At 58.8% G+C, this 18999-nt stretch overlaps 1 protein-coding gene across 1 annotated transcript in view; it reads left to right on the forward strand.

Moving 5' to 3' along the window:
- The window catches only part of Sardh (sarcosine dehydrogenase), a 49000-nt gene that overhangs the window by 24602 nt on the left and 5399 nt on the right, over positions 1 to 18999 (forward strand). The window contains exons 17-20 of the mRNA XM_048813426.1: positions 3390 to 3528; positions 5079 to 5192; positions 5777 to 5924; positions 8682 to 8775. Coding sequence (XP_048669383.1) covers positions 3390 to 3528; positions 5079 to 5192; positions 5777 to 5924; positions 8682 to 8775 — 495 coding nt within the window. The remainder of the gene's footprint in view (positions 1 to 3389; positions 3529 to 5078; positions 5193 to 5776; positions 5925 to 8681; positions 8776 to 18999) is intronic.

The following is an 18999-nucleotide window of genomic DNA, read 5'->3' on the forward strand; positions in this document are numbered from 1 at the left end:
TTCAGACCTTTGGCTTATTTTAAATTGAGTTGCTTGTCTTTTTATCATTGCGTTAAAAGATTTTTTGAAATAAACACCCTGGATAGGAGCCCCTTGGAGGTATCATATGCAAACATTCTCTCCTGGTGGGGTTGTCTCTCACTGTCAGGATGGTGTCCTTTGCAGCAGAAACTTAAAATTTAGATGACATCTGACTCATCTCTTCCTTCCTTTTTGTCCCTTGCATTTTTGACGTCATGTATAAGAAACTAACTCAAGGTCACAGACATTTCCTTCTGAGTTTTCTCCTGAGGGCTTTGTAGTTTAGCTCCTCTGAGATAAGGTTTGTGCATGGTGTGAGGAAGGGGTCCAGATTCATTCTTTTGCATGTGGCTGTCGTGCTATCACAGCGCTCTGTGTTGGAGACTCTCCTGTGAGAAAGTGTGTTGGTCCCTTTTCAGAATACACTGTTCAGCCCTAAGTGTAAAATTGGGATGTAGGAAAGGCAGCCGGGGGGAGACAGAGCAGGGCGGAGAGTTACAAGCAGGTAACACCAGATCATTCATAGCCTCTTGGCAAACAGGAGGCGAGGGAAGGGGTGGCCTGACCCATGGGCCAAAAACACTGGATCCAAGATTTTCCTGCCCCAGGGGAACAGAGGGAGGTGGGGACAACTAAAGGTCCATTTCTTTAAACAGCCCAATAGGAGACAGTAAACCCTAGATGATGACCCCAGGAAGACTGTGCACCCCACGGTACTCAGCCAACAAGGAGCCAGGGGGACCTGTGCTCTCAGGGTAGAGTGCTGGTTGTAAGTGCTCTGGGTGTGCCCGCTCCCGGACACCTGGTCTCGCTCGACCATCAGTCGAGTAAAGCCTGGCCTTTTTGCTGTTCCTGTGTCCTGTAGTCCATGCTTTGGGCTTGGACAGGTGAGTGTGTACCTCACTCCCTTGGGACTCTCTTGTCACCCTTGTTGAAAAACCAGTTAACCGTACACACGAGGGTCTATTTTCAGAATGTGGATTGCACCCTGCTGACCTCTGCGTCCATCCTTGAGTCAGTCCAACTCTGCTTTATCTACTAGCTTTGCAGTAAGTTTTGCAAACAGGGAATGTGAGTCCTCCAATTTGCTCTTTTGTCCCCAAGATTGTTTGGAACATCCTGGTCCCTTATGGTTCCCTGTGGATTCTGGGGTCAGCTGGTCAGTGTCTGCCGAGGAGCCGGCTGAGGTTTCGGTGGGGATTTTGTGGACTGTGGAGAACAATGAGGGGTGTGTTGTCACCTTGACATAGCTTATGTCTTCTCCCCATGAGCACGGGCTGTCCTTCCACTTCTTTAGGTCTTCTTAAGTTTCTCTCCAAAACGTTTCCAGTTCTTTAGAGTACAGAGTTTGCATTTCTTTCGTTAACCTCATTCCCCAAGCATTTTTATTATTTGATGCTATTGTAAATGGAATTATTTCTCCATTTCCTTTTCGGAATGTGCAGTATTAGTCTATAGAAATACAATAGCTTTTATTATTTTTATTTTTGGTCTGTTGGCTTTGTATCCTGCAAACTTTTGAACTATTTTATTAGTTCTAGTAATTTTTTTTAGTGGGTTCTTTAGGATCTTCTATATGTAAAGTCATGTTATCTGTAAATAGGTGTATTTTTACTTCTTCTTTTCCAATCTGATCCCGTTTATTATTATTGTTACTTTGCCCAATTGCCCGGGCTAGGGCCTCCAATATAAAGTTGAATACAATTGGTGGGAGTGGTATTGCTCCTGATCTTGTGGGTGGGGGTCAGTGTTTGATCAAGACGTACAGTGTGTATGTACTACATGGTTTTTGTAGGTTGCCAGGTTGAGGGAGCTCCTTCTGTCATTTGTTTGTTTTTATCGTGATTTGTGTCAAGTACTTTTTCTGCATTGAATGATTATGTGTTTTTCGTTTTTTATTCTCTTAATGTGATTTAACTTCACGTTCTTGGGATGAGCCTATTGATCATAGTGTAGAATCCTTCCTTGATGTTGGATTGGGTTTGCTGTATTTTGTTGAGGATTGTGTCTACATTCATAAAGGATGTTGGTCCATAGTTTTATTTTATCTTTCATTTTGGCATCAGGATAATGCTGGCTTCCTAGAATAAATTGGAATAACATTTCCTACTGTGATATTTTTTGGGAAGAATTTGTGAAGAATTGGTATCACTTCTTTGAATGTTAGATAAAATTCCCCAGTGAAGACATCTGGGCCTGGGCATTTCTTCTTTTTTTCAATATTTATTTTTTAGTTGTAGTTGGACACAATACTTTTATTTTATTTATTTTTGTGTAGTGCTGAGGATTGAACCCAGTGCCTCGCACGTACTAGGTGAGTGCTCTACCGCTGAGCCACAACCCCAGCCCCAGCCTGGGCATTGCTTTGTGGGAAATTTTTAAAGGCTTAAAAATTTTTTCTTTCTTTCTTTTTTTACTTATATGTGTTGCTGAGACTCAAACCCAGTGCCTCACACATGCTAGGAAAGCACCCTACCACTGAGCCACAACCCCAGCCCTAATCTCTTTTTTTTGTTACAATTTTATTCATATTTTTCCATCTTTATCCAGTTTCAGTGATTCATGCTTTCTAGACATTTGTCCATTCTAAACTAATTTGTGGTGTATTATTATCAGTCTGTCTGTGGGGTAGGTGGTGATGGCTCCTCTTTCCCCAGGACCGTCCTCTGTCTGTGGGGTGGGTGGTGATGGCTCCTCTTCCCCCAGGACCCTCCTCTGTCTGTGGGGTGGGTGGTGATGGCTCCTCTTTCATTGCTGATTTTAGTAAAGGTTTGTCAATTTTGTTGATCTATTCAAAGAGCCAACTTTTGGTTTTGCTGATTTTTCTAGTCTAATCTTTATTATTTCTTTCCTTCTGCTTGCTTTGGGTTTAGTGTGCCCTTTTTCCAGGTTCTCAAAGTGGAAGGTTGGGTTGTTGAGCCTCTTATGACATAGGCACGTGTGGCTATCACCCTCCGTGTGAGCACAGCCTTTACATGTTCACAAGTGTCGTGTCCGTCCACTCACCTCACAGTAGTTCCTTAGTGCCCCTTGATCTGTTGGTTCTTTAAGAGTGTTCTCTTTAATTTCCACTTATTTGTGGATTTCCCAGTTTTTTTTCTGCTTCTAATTTTGTAGGTCAAAGAACCTGCCTTGTGTAAGTTAAATCCTTTTGAATTTGCCGAGCCTGGTTTTATGACTGAGCCAGTGATCTCTCCTAGAGAATGTTCCCTGTGCTGGAGAGAGTGTGTCCTGAGCTGGGAAGGGGCTGGCTCAGTCTGGGAGGGAGGAGGGGAGGCTCAGAACAGGTGCATTGGAGGGCCCAGCCCCCAGTGGTGAGGGGAAAGGGCACCTCAAAGACCCTGCACACCCACCCTGGGACTTTTCAGATCCAGAAGGAGTGTCTGACCTGCAGAGAGGCTGCTGCTGTGTTCAACATGTCCTACTTTGGGAAGTTCTACCTGCTGGGGCTGGATGCCAGCAAGGCTGCCGACTGGCTCTTCTCTGCAGATGTCAGCAGACCCCCAGGTACAGGCTTGAGTGGTGGGCCACTCTCCTCCCATACCTAGCACCACAGTGCAGCCCCAGGCACGAGACACAGGGGCAGGGGTCATGACCCCAGCGCCCCTCCTAGGGCCTGGCCTAGACACCTCCAGCCCCTCTGATACCTCCAAGCCCCGGGCTCCAGGGCCGTCTCCTTGCCCAGCCCCACAATGGGTCCTTCCTTCTCCTCCCTCTGGCTTCCTTCTTTCTTAGCTCCAGAAAGGAGGCGTGGCAGCAGGCCCTCAGGGCTGCCTCCTGGCACAGGAGGGCCCAGCCTCTGCCTCCAGGATGCTGTCCCCAGGTAGGGTTTCCAGAATTAAGAATCCAGGACCCTCAGTTGAATTTGACTTTGGATGAATAATGAATAATTTTACAGTGGTATCTCCTGCCCACTCCTGCCCACTCCCTGCCCACTCCCTGCCTGCTGTACTGCTCATCCTTGCACCACCCAAAACGCACCTGCTCTCTTCTTTATTCATTTCCTGTGGCTGCAGTCACAATGCCACCAAATAGGTGGCTTAAAAACAGCAGAAGTCTATTGTTTCATAGTTCTGGTGGCCAGATGTTGGAATTGGGGTATCGACTGTGCTATACTCCCCAAGACCCTGGGTGGGCTCCCTCTGGACTCCCCAGTGTGGCACCTGCTGTCTGGCTGGGGACCTTGTCCTGACTGGGCTTCAGTTGGTCCACGCCACTGTCCCTGATGCCACACGGCCTTCTCCTGCATTTCCTTCCTGTAAGGAGGGCAGTCACACGGGTAGGGGACCGGGGGGACCGGGGGGACCGGGCCCACCCTAAGGATCCCTCCCCATAGCTGGATTACATAAGGTAACAGAGACCCTGTTCCCCCTAAGGCCACCACCCAGGTCCTGGGGAAGCTCTTCACATGTCTGTCTGGGGGCACAACTTGACCGTAACACTCTCCATCCAGCCTCCGTCCAGCCACCAAGGTCCCACCTACCACGGCTGGGTGTCTCCTGCTCACCCCGAGACGCCCTCTGCCTGCCCGCCCACTCAGCCCTACCATCTCCGCCCCCTTCCACCTGTCCTTTTCTCCTCCACCGTCCTCCCCTCCCCCGCTGGCCACACCGTCCTGCCCTCCACCTGTCTGTCCATCACCCACCTTCCCTTTTCCCTGTCTGTCCTCTGTCCACCCACATGCCCCTTTTCCACAGACCTCTATGGCCTCTGCTCAGCAGGCACAGGGCTGAGGCAGGGGTGGCTCTTGTCCCTGGAAACCTCTGGTGACCGCTGGGAGGGATGGAGTGGGAGGCAAGCAGCTCAGGAGGAAGGAGCCTCCCTCCCAGGACCACAGTGTGGGTGACCTTCCCCTCGGTGGCCCTCTGGGTCACCTGGTAGAAATGGAATCACTGAGTCCAGGGGTCTTCCAAGGCCACCTCCTGCGGGTGACCTGCCAAGGGGTTCTCCAGAATGAGGAGAGCTGCTAGCCGCCCTCCACTCATCCACGCCTGCCCCACCCTGCTGCCCACCCACCCTGGCCTTTCTGAACAGACCTGGTTCTCCCCGGCCCCCAGGCTCCACGGTGTACACCTGCATGCTGAACCAGCGCGGGGGCACCGAGAGTGACCTGACGGTCAGCCGCCTGGCCCCTGGCCCAGAGGCCGGCCCCCTGGCTCCTGCCTTTGAAGGTAAGAGACCCTGTGTGGGGCTGCTGCAGCTGCCGTCTGCTTGGGTGGAGGGCACTGGCGGCAGGACGATGCTGGCGGGAGGCTGGGGCTGAGCCTGATGCCCTGCTGTTCCCGTGTGGCCAAGCTGGGGATGGGAGGGCTCCATCGGGCAAAGGCAGCCTTTCTGGGTAGTGATGTGGTCACCACGAGCTTGCTGGGCTTATTCTCCAGCCTCAGGCTGTGGTGCTCGGGAGCAGCTCCTGTGGGCCAGCTCCGCTCCTGCCAGGAGGAGGCAGGCGTTCACCCTCCTGCTGGGGATGGCTCTCTCCCTCTGCCTGGCTCTGTGCCTCTTCTCCCCATAACTGCAGCTCAGGCCCAGGCATCCAGCTGGGTGTCCAGGCCGATGCCTGGCCCCACGGTGGGTCAACACCTCTGTCCCATTTGCACAGCCCAGTCGCCCCATCAGCTCAGGCCTCCGATCCTCGGGGGTCACCCTCAAGGAAAGGGCATTGCTTTCTCAAATGGGAGGCCCTTGGGCTACCCTCACTTTCCTTAGCACATCCTCGTCCCCTGGTCCTCTTCTAAGCCTGGCGCTGCTCTTCCAGGGGACGGCTACTACCTGGCCGTGGGCGGGGCCGCGGCCCAGCATAACTGGTCGCACATCAGCACCGTCCTGCAGGACCAGAAGTTCCGGTGCCGGCTCATCGACAGCTCCGAGGACCTGGGCATGATCAGCATCCAGGGCCCAGCCAGGTGAGCCAGATGGGGACCTGAGCACGGGGTGCACCTGGGCTCACCTGACCTCACCTGGACCCCGGGCCCTCCACCTGGGCCCTTGGGCAGAACCAGATGGGACATTCTGAGTATCTGACCACGCTGGTAAACCAAGAGGTGTCATGCCCAATAAATGACCTTCAGAGCACCAGATCAGACAGCCCTGGACGTGATGGTCAGCCTGGCCTGCAGTGAGTCAGGTCTGGGTCAGTCACAGAGCCAGGAATTGCAGTCCACCCCCACCCCCTGCTGGGGCTCTACCGGCCACTTGCGCCAAAGTAAGATCCTACACCAGTCGCTGGCGCCTCCCCACGCCAGGCTGGCGGGTCCTTCCCTCACTCGGTCCTTCTGAGGATCCTACTGAGCCCTGTCCCCCTCCCCCACGAGGAATCAGGACCTGGCGAGGACTCCTGGGGGCCACTGAGGGTCGTGAGCAGGTGTGCACTTTGAGAAGACCCACCTGCTGTGCTTTGGGGAAGGGACTGGGGTCTTGGGGACAAAAGGAGACACACAGGTGTGCTCAGAGCCACCAGCTGGGAGCCTGGGTTTCCAGCCGTGGCATTAGTCTTTGAAGTGGATGTTCTTTCATTACCAATGAGGAGACTGAGGCACAGAGAGGTAGAGACATTTCCCCAAGGTCACGCAGCTTGTAAGTGCCAGAGCTGGAGGGCATGTGGCAGGGAGAGGGTCAGGGATGGCAGACTTGGCGGGATGAGGCCATCTGGGATGTGCCTGTGCAGCACCTGCCCACGGCGAGCCCCATGCTGCTAGCTGGTCCTGTTGCTACCCGAGGAGCCCACAGTCTCTGAACGGGGGCCGGGGTAGGGGGAGGCCAGCTCTCCCAAGCCTGCGTGGCCAGGGTGACCTTGGATAGGGAAGGGTCCATTTTAGAGTGGAGGAGGCAGGTGGGCAGGGAGGCTGCAGACTGGTCATGGGGTGGCCCCTGGGGATAGGCAGCCTCATTACCAGCTGCTCCCCTGGGGCGGGGCCAGCACCTGCTGCATCCCAGTGACTTTCCGGCTTTCGCCTCTAAAGCGTCCCCTCCCTTTCAAGGACACCCCAGGTTTCTACATGCATTGGAGTCCCCAGCACCCAGGAGAGCCAAGCCCTCGGGTTGTGTGGGAGGCACTCAGCACAGGGCCTGAATGTGAGGGCACGATGTGGGGGCACCACACGAGCTGCTGCCCCACGGAACTCTCCAGAGGGCAGCTGCCAAGCCCGCCTGGCTCCTGGGCCCTTGGAATGTGGCGAGCACGGCTGATGGGTAATCCAGACAGCAGGCTCGTGTGGCCAGGGCGGAGGTGACGCCACTGTCCCGTCAGCAAGGCCAGGTGCTTGATGCCTCTGAGGGCTCTGTGAGGGGACGTCTCTGTCCCCATTCAGCAGAGGGAGCCGAGGCTGGCCAGGCCAGGGCTAAGTGCGGGTGTTGGACTTGCACCTGGGGCTCCGACGGGGAGGCCCCTGCCCTGTGGCCACCTGACTTCCTGCAGGGAGGGACAGTTCAGCAGACAGGGTGCCTGCCTGTCCTCCCTGACGTGGTCCCTGGGGCTGGGTTCCCCTGGCTCTGCTGAGGCCACAGCCTGGGTCAGAGCCCTGGACACCTTGGCCCCAGGAGCAGCTCCCTCCCGGGGGAGGTGCTCGGCAGCCCCAGCTCAGCCGCCACCTCCCCGCAGTGTGGCCCTGGGCTGCAGAGTGTGCTCTCAGAGGAGGAGGCAGTGCCAGCACTGGGGGTGGCAATAGGGTCAGCAGCACTTCCGGGCAGTGGCCCCAGCGCCTGTGGGGACCCTGGGTGGAAGTAGGACATCTGCAGCCAGTGGGGAGCTCACCTGCCATGCCAGCTGCCATGCCTGGTGCCGAACATCCTGTGACGCCAGGCACGCTGGGAGGTGGGTCCCGTTGGCACAGAGCTCCCAGAGGGAGACAAGCCTGGCAGGAGACTGGGACCAGACTCGCAGTCAGGGAGGGCTGCCTGGAGGAGGTGCCGCTGGGCCAAGCTTCAGGGTGAGGCAGGGTTAAACAGGGCAGGGTGAGGGTGGGGAGGGCCCGGGAGGGTCGAATTTACAAGGAGACACACGGGCTTGGGGTCCTGGGATGGGTCACCGCCGAGTGGCCCCGCAAGGCTGCAGGCAGTTAGTTCAGCAGCACGAGGGCCGGTTCTGCTGACAGCGTGGAGTTGGGAGGGAAAGGAAGATTCCCCCCTGGAGCCACAGACTAGTGGATATGAGCTGTGACACATGGTCACGTGGCCTGGCCCTGCCTCTGGTCGGTGACAGTCCTCCAACAGGCAGGACGGCTCTGGGCACCCGCTGGGCACTGAGCGAGCTCCAGTGCCCCTGCAGATGGGTGGGGGCTGAGGGCCCGCTGGGGGACGCCTGGGGGAGCAGGACGGGTACTTGGAGTGCTCTCCTGCTGGACGGGGACCTGTCCACCCAGCTCCAGCTTGGACAAATCAGTGTATTTTCTGGGCAAAACAGAGGCCACCTTGGCCAGCTTTTCTTGATGACCGGGCCAGGGGTGTCCGGGCATTCATGGTCAGACGACTGGCCTGCCTTGGTCACTGCCCGGGACCGGAGCTGACCTACCAGGAGTCCTGGAACCAGCAGCAGACAGGTGGCTTCTCCCTGATGGGATCCGTGGTGCGCACTTGTCCCATGAGGAGAGGGACACGTCCTGCTTGCTGCTGTCCCCTGTCTTCCAGCCCAGCCTTACTGACTGACCCTCTGTGCTTGCTCCTAGCCGGGCCATCCTGCAGGAGGTGCTGGACGCTGACCTGAGTAACTCGGCCTTCCCCTTCTCCACCCACCAGCTGGTGAGAGCCGCCGGGCACCTGGTAGGTACCGCCAGCCGCCGCCCCCGGGTGTGCTGGCAGTGGCCTGTGGTGAGGGGATGGAGCCAGGGCAGGACCTGGGAGCCTGGTGTCCTTGGTGAGTCCCTTTACCTCTCTGGGTCTCGGTCCTAAACTGTGAACTGGGGCTAGCGGGGACCAGATGGCCTGCCCACAGGCTGTTGGGAGGGAGCAGGGAGGTCCTGCGAGGGCCACAGTCAATCAGAGTCACGGCCTCCTCTGTCCTCCAGGGCCAGGCGTAGGTGGGAGGGGGCTGCCCCTGCCTGTGTGTCCCCTTCTGAAGGGCATGGGGCCTGCCCTCCCAATCAGGGTGATGGCGGGTCTCTCTGTCTCCCTGGAAGTGAGGGTGGGGGGCAGAGCTGAGTGACCGTGCTGCTCTGGTGGCTCCCTGGTCCTCGGGAGGCAGCCCCTGCTCCTGGGGCCTCGACCCACCCTGTGTTGTGGATGTGGGGGGCGCTTAGGCAGGAGCAGGGCTGGTCTCACACAGCACCCCAACCCCACTGCTCCCAGAGGTCCAGGACCTACCAACCGAGTCTCTTCTGAGACTGGTCAGGGTCAGCCCAGGGCTCCGTCAGCCCTGGCTCTGGGCAGGGGCTCCTGAGAGGCCAGCTCTGAGCCAGCGTCTCCCACTGCTGGCCGTGTCCTTCTGCTTTGCTTCTCCTGGCTGAGATGCGGAGAGACGGTGCCGAGGGCTTCCTTTCCGGCCTCTGGGCGTCCCCCGCACTCTGACCAGCCTGGGAGGTGCCTTGCTGGACCCCATCAGCACAACTGATGTGTTGTGACAGAGACCCTCTGTGGGGCCATCCCTTTCCTCCAGGGGTCTCTCGGCCGCCCTGGCCTCTGTCCACCGGATGCCAGCAGTGCCCCAAGCCATGACAAGACTGTTCAGACGTGGCCACGTGTCCTCCAGGGGCAGGACCTCGTTGCCTGGTGTCCTGTGGTGGGTGGGCTTTGTGGGCGGCAGGTGTGGGGCGTGCAGCGCTGACCCAGGATGTGGGAGAGCTAAGGGGCTGAGGGCTGGCCGGCCACCGGCCCAAAGCAGCCAATTCGTGCGGCTGACCCCTGTGGAGAGCGCGGGTGGGCGGAGGGCCGCTGGGCCTGGGCGCGCCCCCAAGTGCCGAGGAATGTTGGTGGGGAGTGAGGTCCTGGCCTGCACGGTGGGTGTGGGTCCTGAGGGACAAATCTGGGTCCTGTTAGCAAATAAACAGTGTGGCAGGGAAGGCGGGGAGGGGCTGCCAGAGAGGGAGACGAAGGCAGCTCTGCAGGCTCCGTCCGTCCCCCCAGAGGCCGCACAGGGTCAGGAAGCCAGGGTGTCTGTCTCGCTTGCTTCCTGCCTCCTTAGCTCACAGCCTCGGCTGAGACCCAGAGGGTGGCGCTCCGCCCCAGGCCCCAGCAGCACCCAGACCTCTGGACTCGAGCTTGGGCCGTCCTCTGGGGTCTCTGGGGCATCAGCTCTGTCTGGGGCTCAGTCACGATCTGCGGGTGGGGAGGGCGGTGGGTCTCCCACCACGCCGAGCTTGGCGACGACTCAGCCTGTGTGTGGTTCGGGTGTCGGAGGGAGAAACCAGGTGGGGAGGTCCCCTCCCGTCCAGAGATCTCACCTCCCTCCATCGGCAGGGCGACTGCAGGGCCTCTCGGGACGGTCAGCTGCAGCTGCTTCTCTCCCCAGTGGCCCGGCCTGGCCCAGCTGCCCCCGAGGTTGGCTGCTGCTGCTTCACCTGTGGCCCGGGAGCCAGGCCAGCTGGCGGGCAGAGGCCACACTGCCTAGGGTCACAGGCAGGCCCAGCCCAAGGGGGGCTGCAGGTGAGGAGGGGTCCCACAGCGCTGCTTCTCCTCAGGGCTGCCTCCAGCCCTGGCTCCCGGGTGGCCAAAACCCTGTGAGATCCCACCTGCCCTCCACATCCGACCACCCCTGTGCCCAAGGCCCACCTCACCTCCGGAAAGACCACCTTGCTCCTGACGGCAGCCCTGCTGGGCCTTCCCTCAGCCCTGGGACGGGGTCCTGGTCCTGAGGTTGCCCACAGTGCAGGTGTGGAGCTCGCCGGGCTGGACCTGGCGGCCAGCTGTGTGTCACTGGAGAATCTCGGGAACGTTCCTGGCGATGTGAACAAGTTCCGGCCCCACTCCTCCCACCAGGGGGAAGCCACACGGCGGGTCAGAGTGTCCCCCACCCGCCTCCTTCCGGTGGTGTCTCCGCTTTCCCGGGGTCAGCACCGTCCTTGATTTACGGTTTGTGCTCTGCCTTGGCCTCTGGCGATGCTGGGTGGACTTCCTGCTCCTCTCCACCCTCCTGGTGAGCCTGTGGGGGACCTGTGCCCCTCTCTGCTGCCCACGCAGCACCCGGGCTGGACACTGGCAGGCCTGTTTCTTGTCCTCAGAAGCCATCTGGTGAGGAATGTCCCTTGCACATGACCTGAGGGTGCTCCAACGGTTGACCTAAGCCAGGACCTAGGAAGGGTCCTCTGAGTCAGGGGTGTGAGGCGCACGCCCCGGTCTCTGGGTCATGTCCAGCTGCCCCGGCTCAGGTTGGGGGGAGGACCGCATGGTGCTCTCTGAGCCAGGCCGCTGCCTGTGGAGACCGCGATGGTGGGCGGTGGACAACGGGATAGGGCAGCATTGAGCCCTGGCTTAGAAGAGGACGGGGTGTGAGGCACGTTCCCTGCATTTCAGCCACCTGGTCACAACCGGGCCATCGGGTGGTCTGTGTGATAGGGCCGACACTGCGGGCAAGTGGTGGCTACTGTCTAGGGACCAAGTGGGAGTCTGAGTCCCAGGAAGAGGCTCATGGCAGGGAGAACTGGGTCCAGGCGCGGGGTGTCTCCAGCCTCTCCAGGGGGTCCGTGCTGCGGGGAGCCCCTACCCAGGACTCCCTGTGGGCATGGTGAGCCAGGGCCCTTAGCAGCCACCCTGTGCCCACCCTACCGCCCCTCCAGCATGCTGCCAGCCTTCCTGCGGGGCCTCCTGTGCGAGACTAGAGGGACGGATGCTGGGGAGCAAAGCAGGCCTCTCCCCGGCGCCTGTGGGAGCGCATCCTGTTGGGGGCCCCAGCCAGCACCCGGGGCTGGCTGTCCAGGAAGACCAGCTGCTCTCAGAGCACACTGGCCGCTGCTGCAGGGCTTAGTGTCTGGGGACGGCATGGAGCCTGTCACGCTGCTGTGGAGCATCTCCTCCTGAAGCCCGGAAGCATGGCCCAGGTGCAGGCGGCCAGCGTCCCATGCCTCTGCCTCCTGGTCCCCCCCGTGTCTGGGAGATCACAGCTCTGTGGGTGGGAGAGGGAAGGACCCTCTGGGTGGCTGGTGAGCCGGGAATCCTGTCCCCAGCCGCCTTCTCCCAAGGACCCAAGGGAGGTGTGGGCAAGGGAACACGATTCTGCCCCTTTGCATCTGACTGTGGTTGGGGCTGACCTGGAGGACTGCCCCTCAGAGGGGTCCGGCCACACATTCTGGGAAGGCCTGAGCCTAGGACACAGCGGTCCCCTTCCCTGGCCAGCACAGAGGGTGGCCGCTCCACTGCAGGCTGTGGAGGCAGGGCTGGCCCTGCTGTGGGCCCATGGAGGAGCCAGGCCAGCCACAAACACCCAGGAGCCATGGGGACCAAAGCCCCATGCTACCCAGGGCCTCCAGTCCTGCCCCAGCCTTCTGTGGGATGGCCTCGGTCTCCCTATCTGTACAGTAAGCGCAGACCTAGTCTAATCCTTCCTGGGCCGCATGTCCCTGCCCCCATGTCTGTCCAGACAGAATCCTCTCTGGAACCAGGGCATCTCACATCTCCTCAGTGACACCTTGGGCAGGCTTTAAAACAGCGTTGATGAACTGTCCCTGGATGAGCAGCCATCCGGGCCAACCATCTACAGGGGAGCCCTGGACCCCAGCCACACAGCTGCAGGACAGGAGCCTGTGTGGCTGCCTGGTCAGCATCTCTTGGTCCAGGGGGACGTGAGGGATGATGAGGGCGAGAGCCAAGCACTGAGGACGTGGCGGTGGCTGGAGCACCCACCCTGCGGAGCCCACTTCCACAGGAGCCGGCCAGAGGGTCTCTGCTGAGGGCTGCTTCCCCCCACCATCCCCACCTCTGAGATGCCTGGTTCTGTGCCGGACGTCCACGATCCCTGGATTCCTGGAGGAAGAAGGCGGATGGGGAGGTGATCGACCCTCGGCAGCCAGAGACCAGCTGTCCTGGCTCCCGGCCATTTGCCTCCAGGCCAGAGAGATTCCTGGGGAAACTGGTCTCCCAGAGCTCAGCTCGGCCAGGACTGGGCCAGACACAGTGTTCTCAGCGCCGCAGCTGAGGACAGGCCTGGCCAGGCCCCCCTTGGCCACGGACGGGTCCCCACTGACTGAGCACAGACCCCCCTTGACCAAGGATGGCCCTTCTCAGAAGCAGCAGCAGGCCGCGGCTGGAAGCTGTCCGTAAGTGTGGCCATAAAGCAATTTTCTCCTGAAAATTAATTTCGAGTCAAAAGGAAATTGAATTTCTCTTCTGATGGGAGAAACCCTTGATGCGGCTCTGCTGGGACTCGGTTAGTTCAGGGTGGAGCATCTTCACAGTCACACACAGACAGACCACGGACCCCAGCAGGACTGCAGGACATTCGGAGCCTGCGCTGGCCATGGGGTTGAGCCGCTGCCCAAGCCCTCTCAGCTGCACCTGTGAGAACCACCCGGGCCTTGGCACAGGACACCACACATCAGTGCCATGACACAGGCAAGGTGCAAGCCGGGCACACATTCCCGGCCACCATTCAAGCTGTCGGGGACAGAGAAGACCACCTGCCTGGAACGTTGAAGAAGGCCTGGCTAGAAGGAGGCCGATGACCCTGGTGACCCCACAGCTGCTGAGCCTCTGCAACTCATCCGGGTGGAGCTGTCCCTTCTCCCCAGAGTCCCTGCAGACCTGCAGTCCCTGTCTGTGCTGTGGACAGGCCCCCTCAGGGCGGCCCAAGGCTTCCCAGCTGCTGGAGGTCCGGGGCCCAGAGCTAGGGCTGGTGGGGTGAAGGTCTCATTTGAGGAGGGGTTGGAAGGTGGTCTTCGGCAGACCCACCCTGCTCAAGGGGGGAGGACAGAGCTGAGGGGCCACAGCTTCTAGAGAGACCACCCATGCCCGGGGGGCTCAGGTGGTACAGTGTTTACTTACTCGGGAAAGTTGATTCTAGTCACTAACTCTAATGTCACCACCTCCACCACCTTCACCACCTCCACGATCACCACCATCACTACCACCTCCACCTCCACCACCTCCACCGCCTCCTCACTGCCACCACCACCACCACCACCTCCACCTCCACCACCATCATCACCTCCACCACCACCACCACTATTATCACCACCACCAACCACGACCACTGCCTCCACTGCCATCTCCACCTCCACCACCACTATTATCACCACCACCAACCAGATCACCACCTCCACCACCTCCACCACCTCCACCACCTCCACCACCATTATTACCATCACCACCTCCCTCACCTCCGCCGTCATCCATACCAGTTCCACCATCACCAGAATCAACCACCCTCGCCCTACTCGCTAGCAACCCAGTCAAAGGGCAGAGGCTGAGCTCTCTCCTGAGTGAGACTGTTTTAGAATCAGGGGGCTTGGGGAGTCTCTGGTGGTTTAAACTGAAACTCCTCCAGTCGTACCCCAACTCACCTCCCTTCTTTCGTGGGTTTGGGGCCCCAGGCCCCGAAGAAGGTGGCACTTGCTCTGGCCTCTGCCTTCCTGGGCCCTGGGATCCTCGCGTATTTAATGCATAATGGTTTGGAGGACGCTCCTGGGGTGATGGAGACTTGTGGAACCCCGTGAGCTGGGGTGGTGAGGGCTGGGCATGTGGGCTGTGGTGCGTTGCGCGGCCTCCTGGGTGACACTCATGCACTGCTGGTGACTCTGATGCCACAGGTGCCCAGGGCATCCCCTGGGAGTGGCTTGGCATCCCTGCCCGAGCAGCAGCTTGGCCGCTGAGCTGGAGCCACGCCTGGGACAGGCGCCTCCCTGGATGCTGAGTCCTTTCTGTGGCGGAGCTGGCGTGGGGCACAGTGACGGGCCAGGCGTGGGACCAATTCCCAGATCCACTTCTTACTGAAACCCGAGCGCCTCTCCCTGCCCCCACACACTCACAAATCAAGGCCAGGCACGCGAGTCTCCCATTGCTGGGCTTGGGCACTAGAGCTGGGAACGTGGCCCTGCCACTTGGCCGTGAGGTCCTCTCGGTGTCTGCGGAACCAGCTAATGCCAGCTTGAGGGCTGGCATGGCTACGTTGGCAGGAAGTGAAGGGTAGCTGTGGAGTCATCGGTAGCATGAAATCATGAAACGGGCCGTGGCGGGTGCAGTGACACCAGGGAGCTGGTGAGTCTGCAGGACAGTGCTGCCCCAAGGACACGCTGTCACATATCCCAGGACGCTGACCCCGGACCCCTTGACCGGCCTCCTCGGTGGAGGGGTAGCGTGCTGCTGATGTGCTGCCCCGAGTCCCTGGAGGGGGATGCCATCATCATCCTGGCTGGGTGAGGTGGGTCACCAGGGAGAGGACCCAGGTCTCATTTGAACCTGGGTCTGCATCACCCCAGCACTCAGCCACTGTGGGCCCTGCTCTGTGGGGTGGCCAGCCCCTCGTCTGTCCCTGTCCACTCAGGGTGCCAAGAGGGCTGGCAGTGTCCTTGGCACCATGGAGGATTGGCAGCCTGGGACCCTGGGGATGCTTCAAGGTGGGTGTTTGGGGAGTCTGGTTTGCCACTTCTGTCTGGGACAAGGGACCTCATGCAGAATGACATTGCTGGTGGCGTTGGGAGCTTCCGCAGTGCACTCCTGGTTCTGGTCTTGCCCTCGCAGGGCTGAGTGGCCTTGATGGTATCGAGGTGACGTGGTGCTGAGTGGCCCTGGGCTCTGTCCTGATCACTGTCACTTGCTAGCATTTCTCTGTCCCCTCCGTCCATCTTGCTCTGAACCTGTGAGACGGGCTTTCCAGATTCCACACGTGAGGGAAGGTCTTCGGTGCCGGCTTCTTTCACTTGACGTAATGAGCCCGTTCCATCCGTGTTGTCCCAGAGGACAGTGTCCCATCTTTCTGTGGTTGGCCGGGTTCCCGAGTGCCAGTGCTTCCTCACGCTGCCCTCGGGCTGGTGGACAGGGGCTGACCTGCTCTTGGCCGTGGTGTGCGGTCTGCCTTGAACGTGGGGTCTCTTCACAGGCCGTCTCCTTCACCTTGGGTATCTACCAGGAGTTCTGGACACGAGGCTGGTTTTGTTCTTTCCCCCCTTCTTTCCAGTTCCTCCGTCTTAGCCTTCTGCTGGACGCAGGTGGCGCAGACCAGCCGGATCTGGGCCCTGTGCTCGGCCCCTCTCCTGGTTCCTCTGTCCCTGGCCCCCGAGGCCTGGAGAAAGTGCTGATCACAGATCTGGGGCTTCCGTTTCCGACCTTGGAGGAAAAGGGGTGGTTGCGAGTTCTACCAAGATGACGGTTTTACAGCGTGCCGTGTGGCGGTTCTGTCTGTCCAGCGGCTCTGCTACCCAGCCCGGGACGTTCCTGCTGTGCTCAGCTGGAAGCCTGTGTGCTGAGCTCCCCGCAGCCCTGTGACCACCACTCTGCTCTCTGCTTCTATGGGTGTGGTGACTGGGGACCTAGTGTAAGTGGGGTCATGAGCACGTGTCCTCCTGTGGCTTCTGTGGCTCAGCACACTACCCTCAGGGTTACCTGTGCTGCAGGACGGGTCAGAACTTCCTCCCACTGAGGGGACAGGCCATGTTTTGTTTGTCCATCCATCCATCCGTCCACTGACAGAGCTCAGGGTGCTCCCTGCGCTTGGCCTTGTGGCTGTGAGCGTTGGTATGTGGACAACCCCGAGCCCTTGCTGTCAGCCCTGCTGGGTGCACACTCAGAAGGGGGGCTGCCAGCTCCTTCTGTTTGTTTTTAAGTCTTGAGGTGTGTTTCCATGTGACCGTGCCTGTGTGTCCCCACCCCAGGGCACAAGTCCAGTTCCTGCTTGTCCTCCCTGCTCATTGTCTTCTGTTTGTTCAGATGTTGACCATCCTGGGGGCATGAGGTGACTTGGCTTTGATTTGCATTTCTGGACGTTTGGTGACGTTGAGCGTCCTCTCACCTGCGCTGTGGCTGTCTGAATGTCATCTTTAAAGAAAGACCTATTCGTCTCCTTTGCAGATTTTCCACTGGGTCACTTGTCTTGCTGCTGTTGCGTCACAGGAGTGTGTGGACACCAACCATGTCACTCCTCCGACATGGGGGCTGCCATTGCACCAGCGCACCCTCTGAGGCAGGGCAGTCTGAGGTGCTCCCATCCACGGCTTGCCTTTGTTACCCATGCCCGATGCCACAGCCCAAGGTGGCCGTCCTTCCTGACTCCCTGTATTTCCTTCTAGGGGTTTTGCAGTTAAGCTCTGGGTTAGCTCTCTGCTCCATTGGGATTGATTTTTGATGAAGGGTGAGGTGAAGGTCTCGCTTTTCTTGTGTGTGTGGGTATCAGTTTGTCCTCAGCCATCGATTGGAGAGGCTGATCTGTTCCTTTCCTTCTCCTGGCACCTTGTGGAGGATCACTTGATCATACAATTGGGAATCTACTCACTTCCACACTTCCTATTCTACTCCACTGGTCAGGCTCTGCGTCTCTGCCAGCACCACGCTGTCTGGATCGCTGCCCCTAGGAGTGTGTTTTGAAGTCAGGAACAGTGAGGGATTCTTCCAATTGTGTTCTTTTTAAAAACTCTTTTGGCTATCGGGGTCCCTTGAGATTCCATTTTGATTTTTTTTTCCTATTTTTGTAAAATAAATGCCGCTTGGAAAAGGATTGTACAGACCTGTTGAGCACTTTGGGCAGGGTGGATATTAAGTCCCCCAGTGCGGCAAGGCAGAGGGCTTTGATTTACTGTGTCTTCTTCAACGTCTCTCCCCGCCTCAAGTCGGTTTCTAGATCCTTCACTCCTTTGATACCATTGCAAGTGGAATTGTTTCATTTCTTTCTGTGGCTCGTTCACTGCTTGTGTGCAGAAACACAACTGAGTGTGTGTTCTGTGTGTTGGATTTTGTACTCTGAACCTTGCTGAATTCACTTAGCAGTTCTAACACTGGTGTGCGTGTGTGTGTGCACATGTGTGTATGTGTGTACGTGTGTGTGTGTGTGTGCACATGTGTGTATGTGTGTACGTGTGTGTGTGTGTGTGTGTGCACATGTGTGCGTGTGCAGGACTCTTCTGAGCACAGGATGTGGCCCAGGAACTTGGCTCTGACACCTGCCGTTGGTGGGCTGTGCACGGGGCACAGGGAGCTGGGATGGGGCGGGAGGGCGTGTGCTACCCTGAACTCCGACCCTGGGGCTTGGCTGGGTGAGGAGTGGGTCTGCGTGGGATCCGCGGGCGAGGGGCCATGAACTTTCAAATGACTTCTTCCTGTTTTAAAATGAGATGCGCTTTGAGCCCCAGGCTTCTCCGTAGGCTGACTGAAATTAGAGCCCAGTTGACAAGGCGCTCTGTCCAGGGCCCACGGTTTGCACCACAGAAGCAGGCAAATGCCAACATTTTCCGTGTCCATTTTGAGTTTTTTGAGAGGTCCCCAAATTGGCAACTCACAGCAAATTTGTGCCATTTCAAAAGATTTTGGCACCGAGTCCCTCAGCGCGGCCATGGAGTAGCGTCAGGTTCACAAGGAGCCGTGGGTGGCAGGCAGATGCCCCTCCCGCCAGGCCCCGTGCTGCTGGGAGCTGTGGGGCTGCCGCTGCCCACCTTTCTGCCGCCCAGCCCTTCTGCCCACGCCCAGTCCCTGTCTCCGTGGGGACTCGAGGGGTCCCAAGCTGAACCCTAGGCCTTACCAGATGGGGACACTAGGCTCAAGGACCAAAGGCCAGGTGCCAGCTGCTGGGTGTGCACGTGACGCGCACCCAAACCAGCTTGTGGAGGAGCCCATCCTTCTGGCCAGGAGTCACCCCACTCTGGCTGTCAGCTCCAGGGACACCAGCTGTCCCTGGCAGGGCTTGGCACCTCTGCCTCAGCCCATGGCCGTCGCTCACAGTGGTCCCCACCACTGCAGGGCCATGAAGGGACACGGCGCGTGCGGAGCTCGGCCCAGGGGTAGAGGAAGATGGCGCCCGCGCAGATGGCTCCACAGTCAGCTTCAGCAGCCTGGCAGGACTTGCAGCCTACCCGCCAGCCTCCCCTCCTGCCTCCTCACCCCTGCTGCTCCGGCTCTGCCTCCACGCCAGCCCGC

The sequence above is a fragment of the Marmota marmota genome, unplaced genomic scaffold, assembly GCF_001458135.2.
Source record: "Marmota marmota marmota unplaced genomic scaffold, marMar, whole genome shotgun sequence".
In the NCBI taxonomy this organism is placed as follows: Eukaryota; Metazoa; Chordata; class Mammalia; order Rodentia; family Sciuridae; genus Marmota; species Marmota marmota.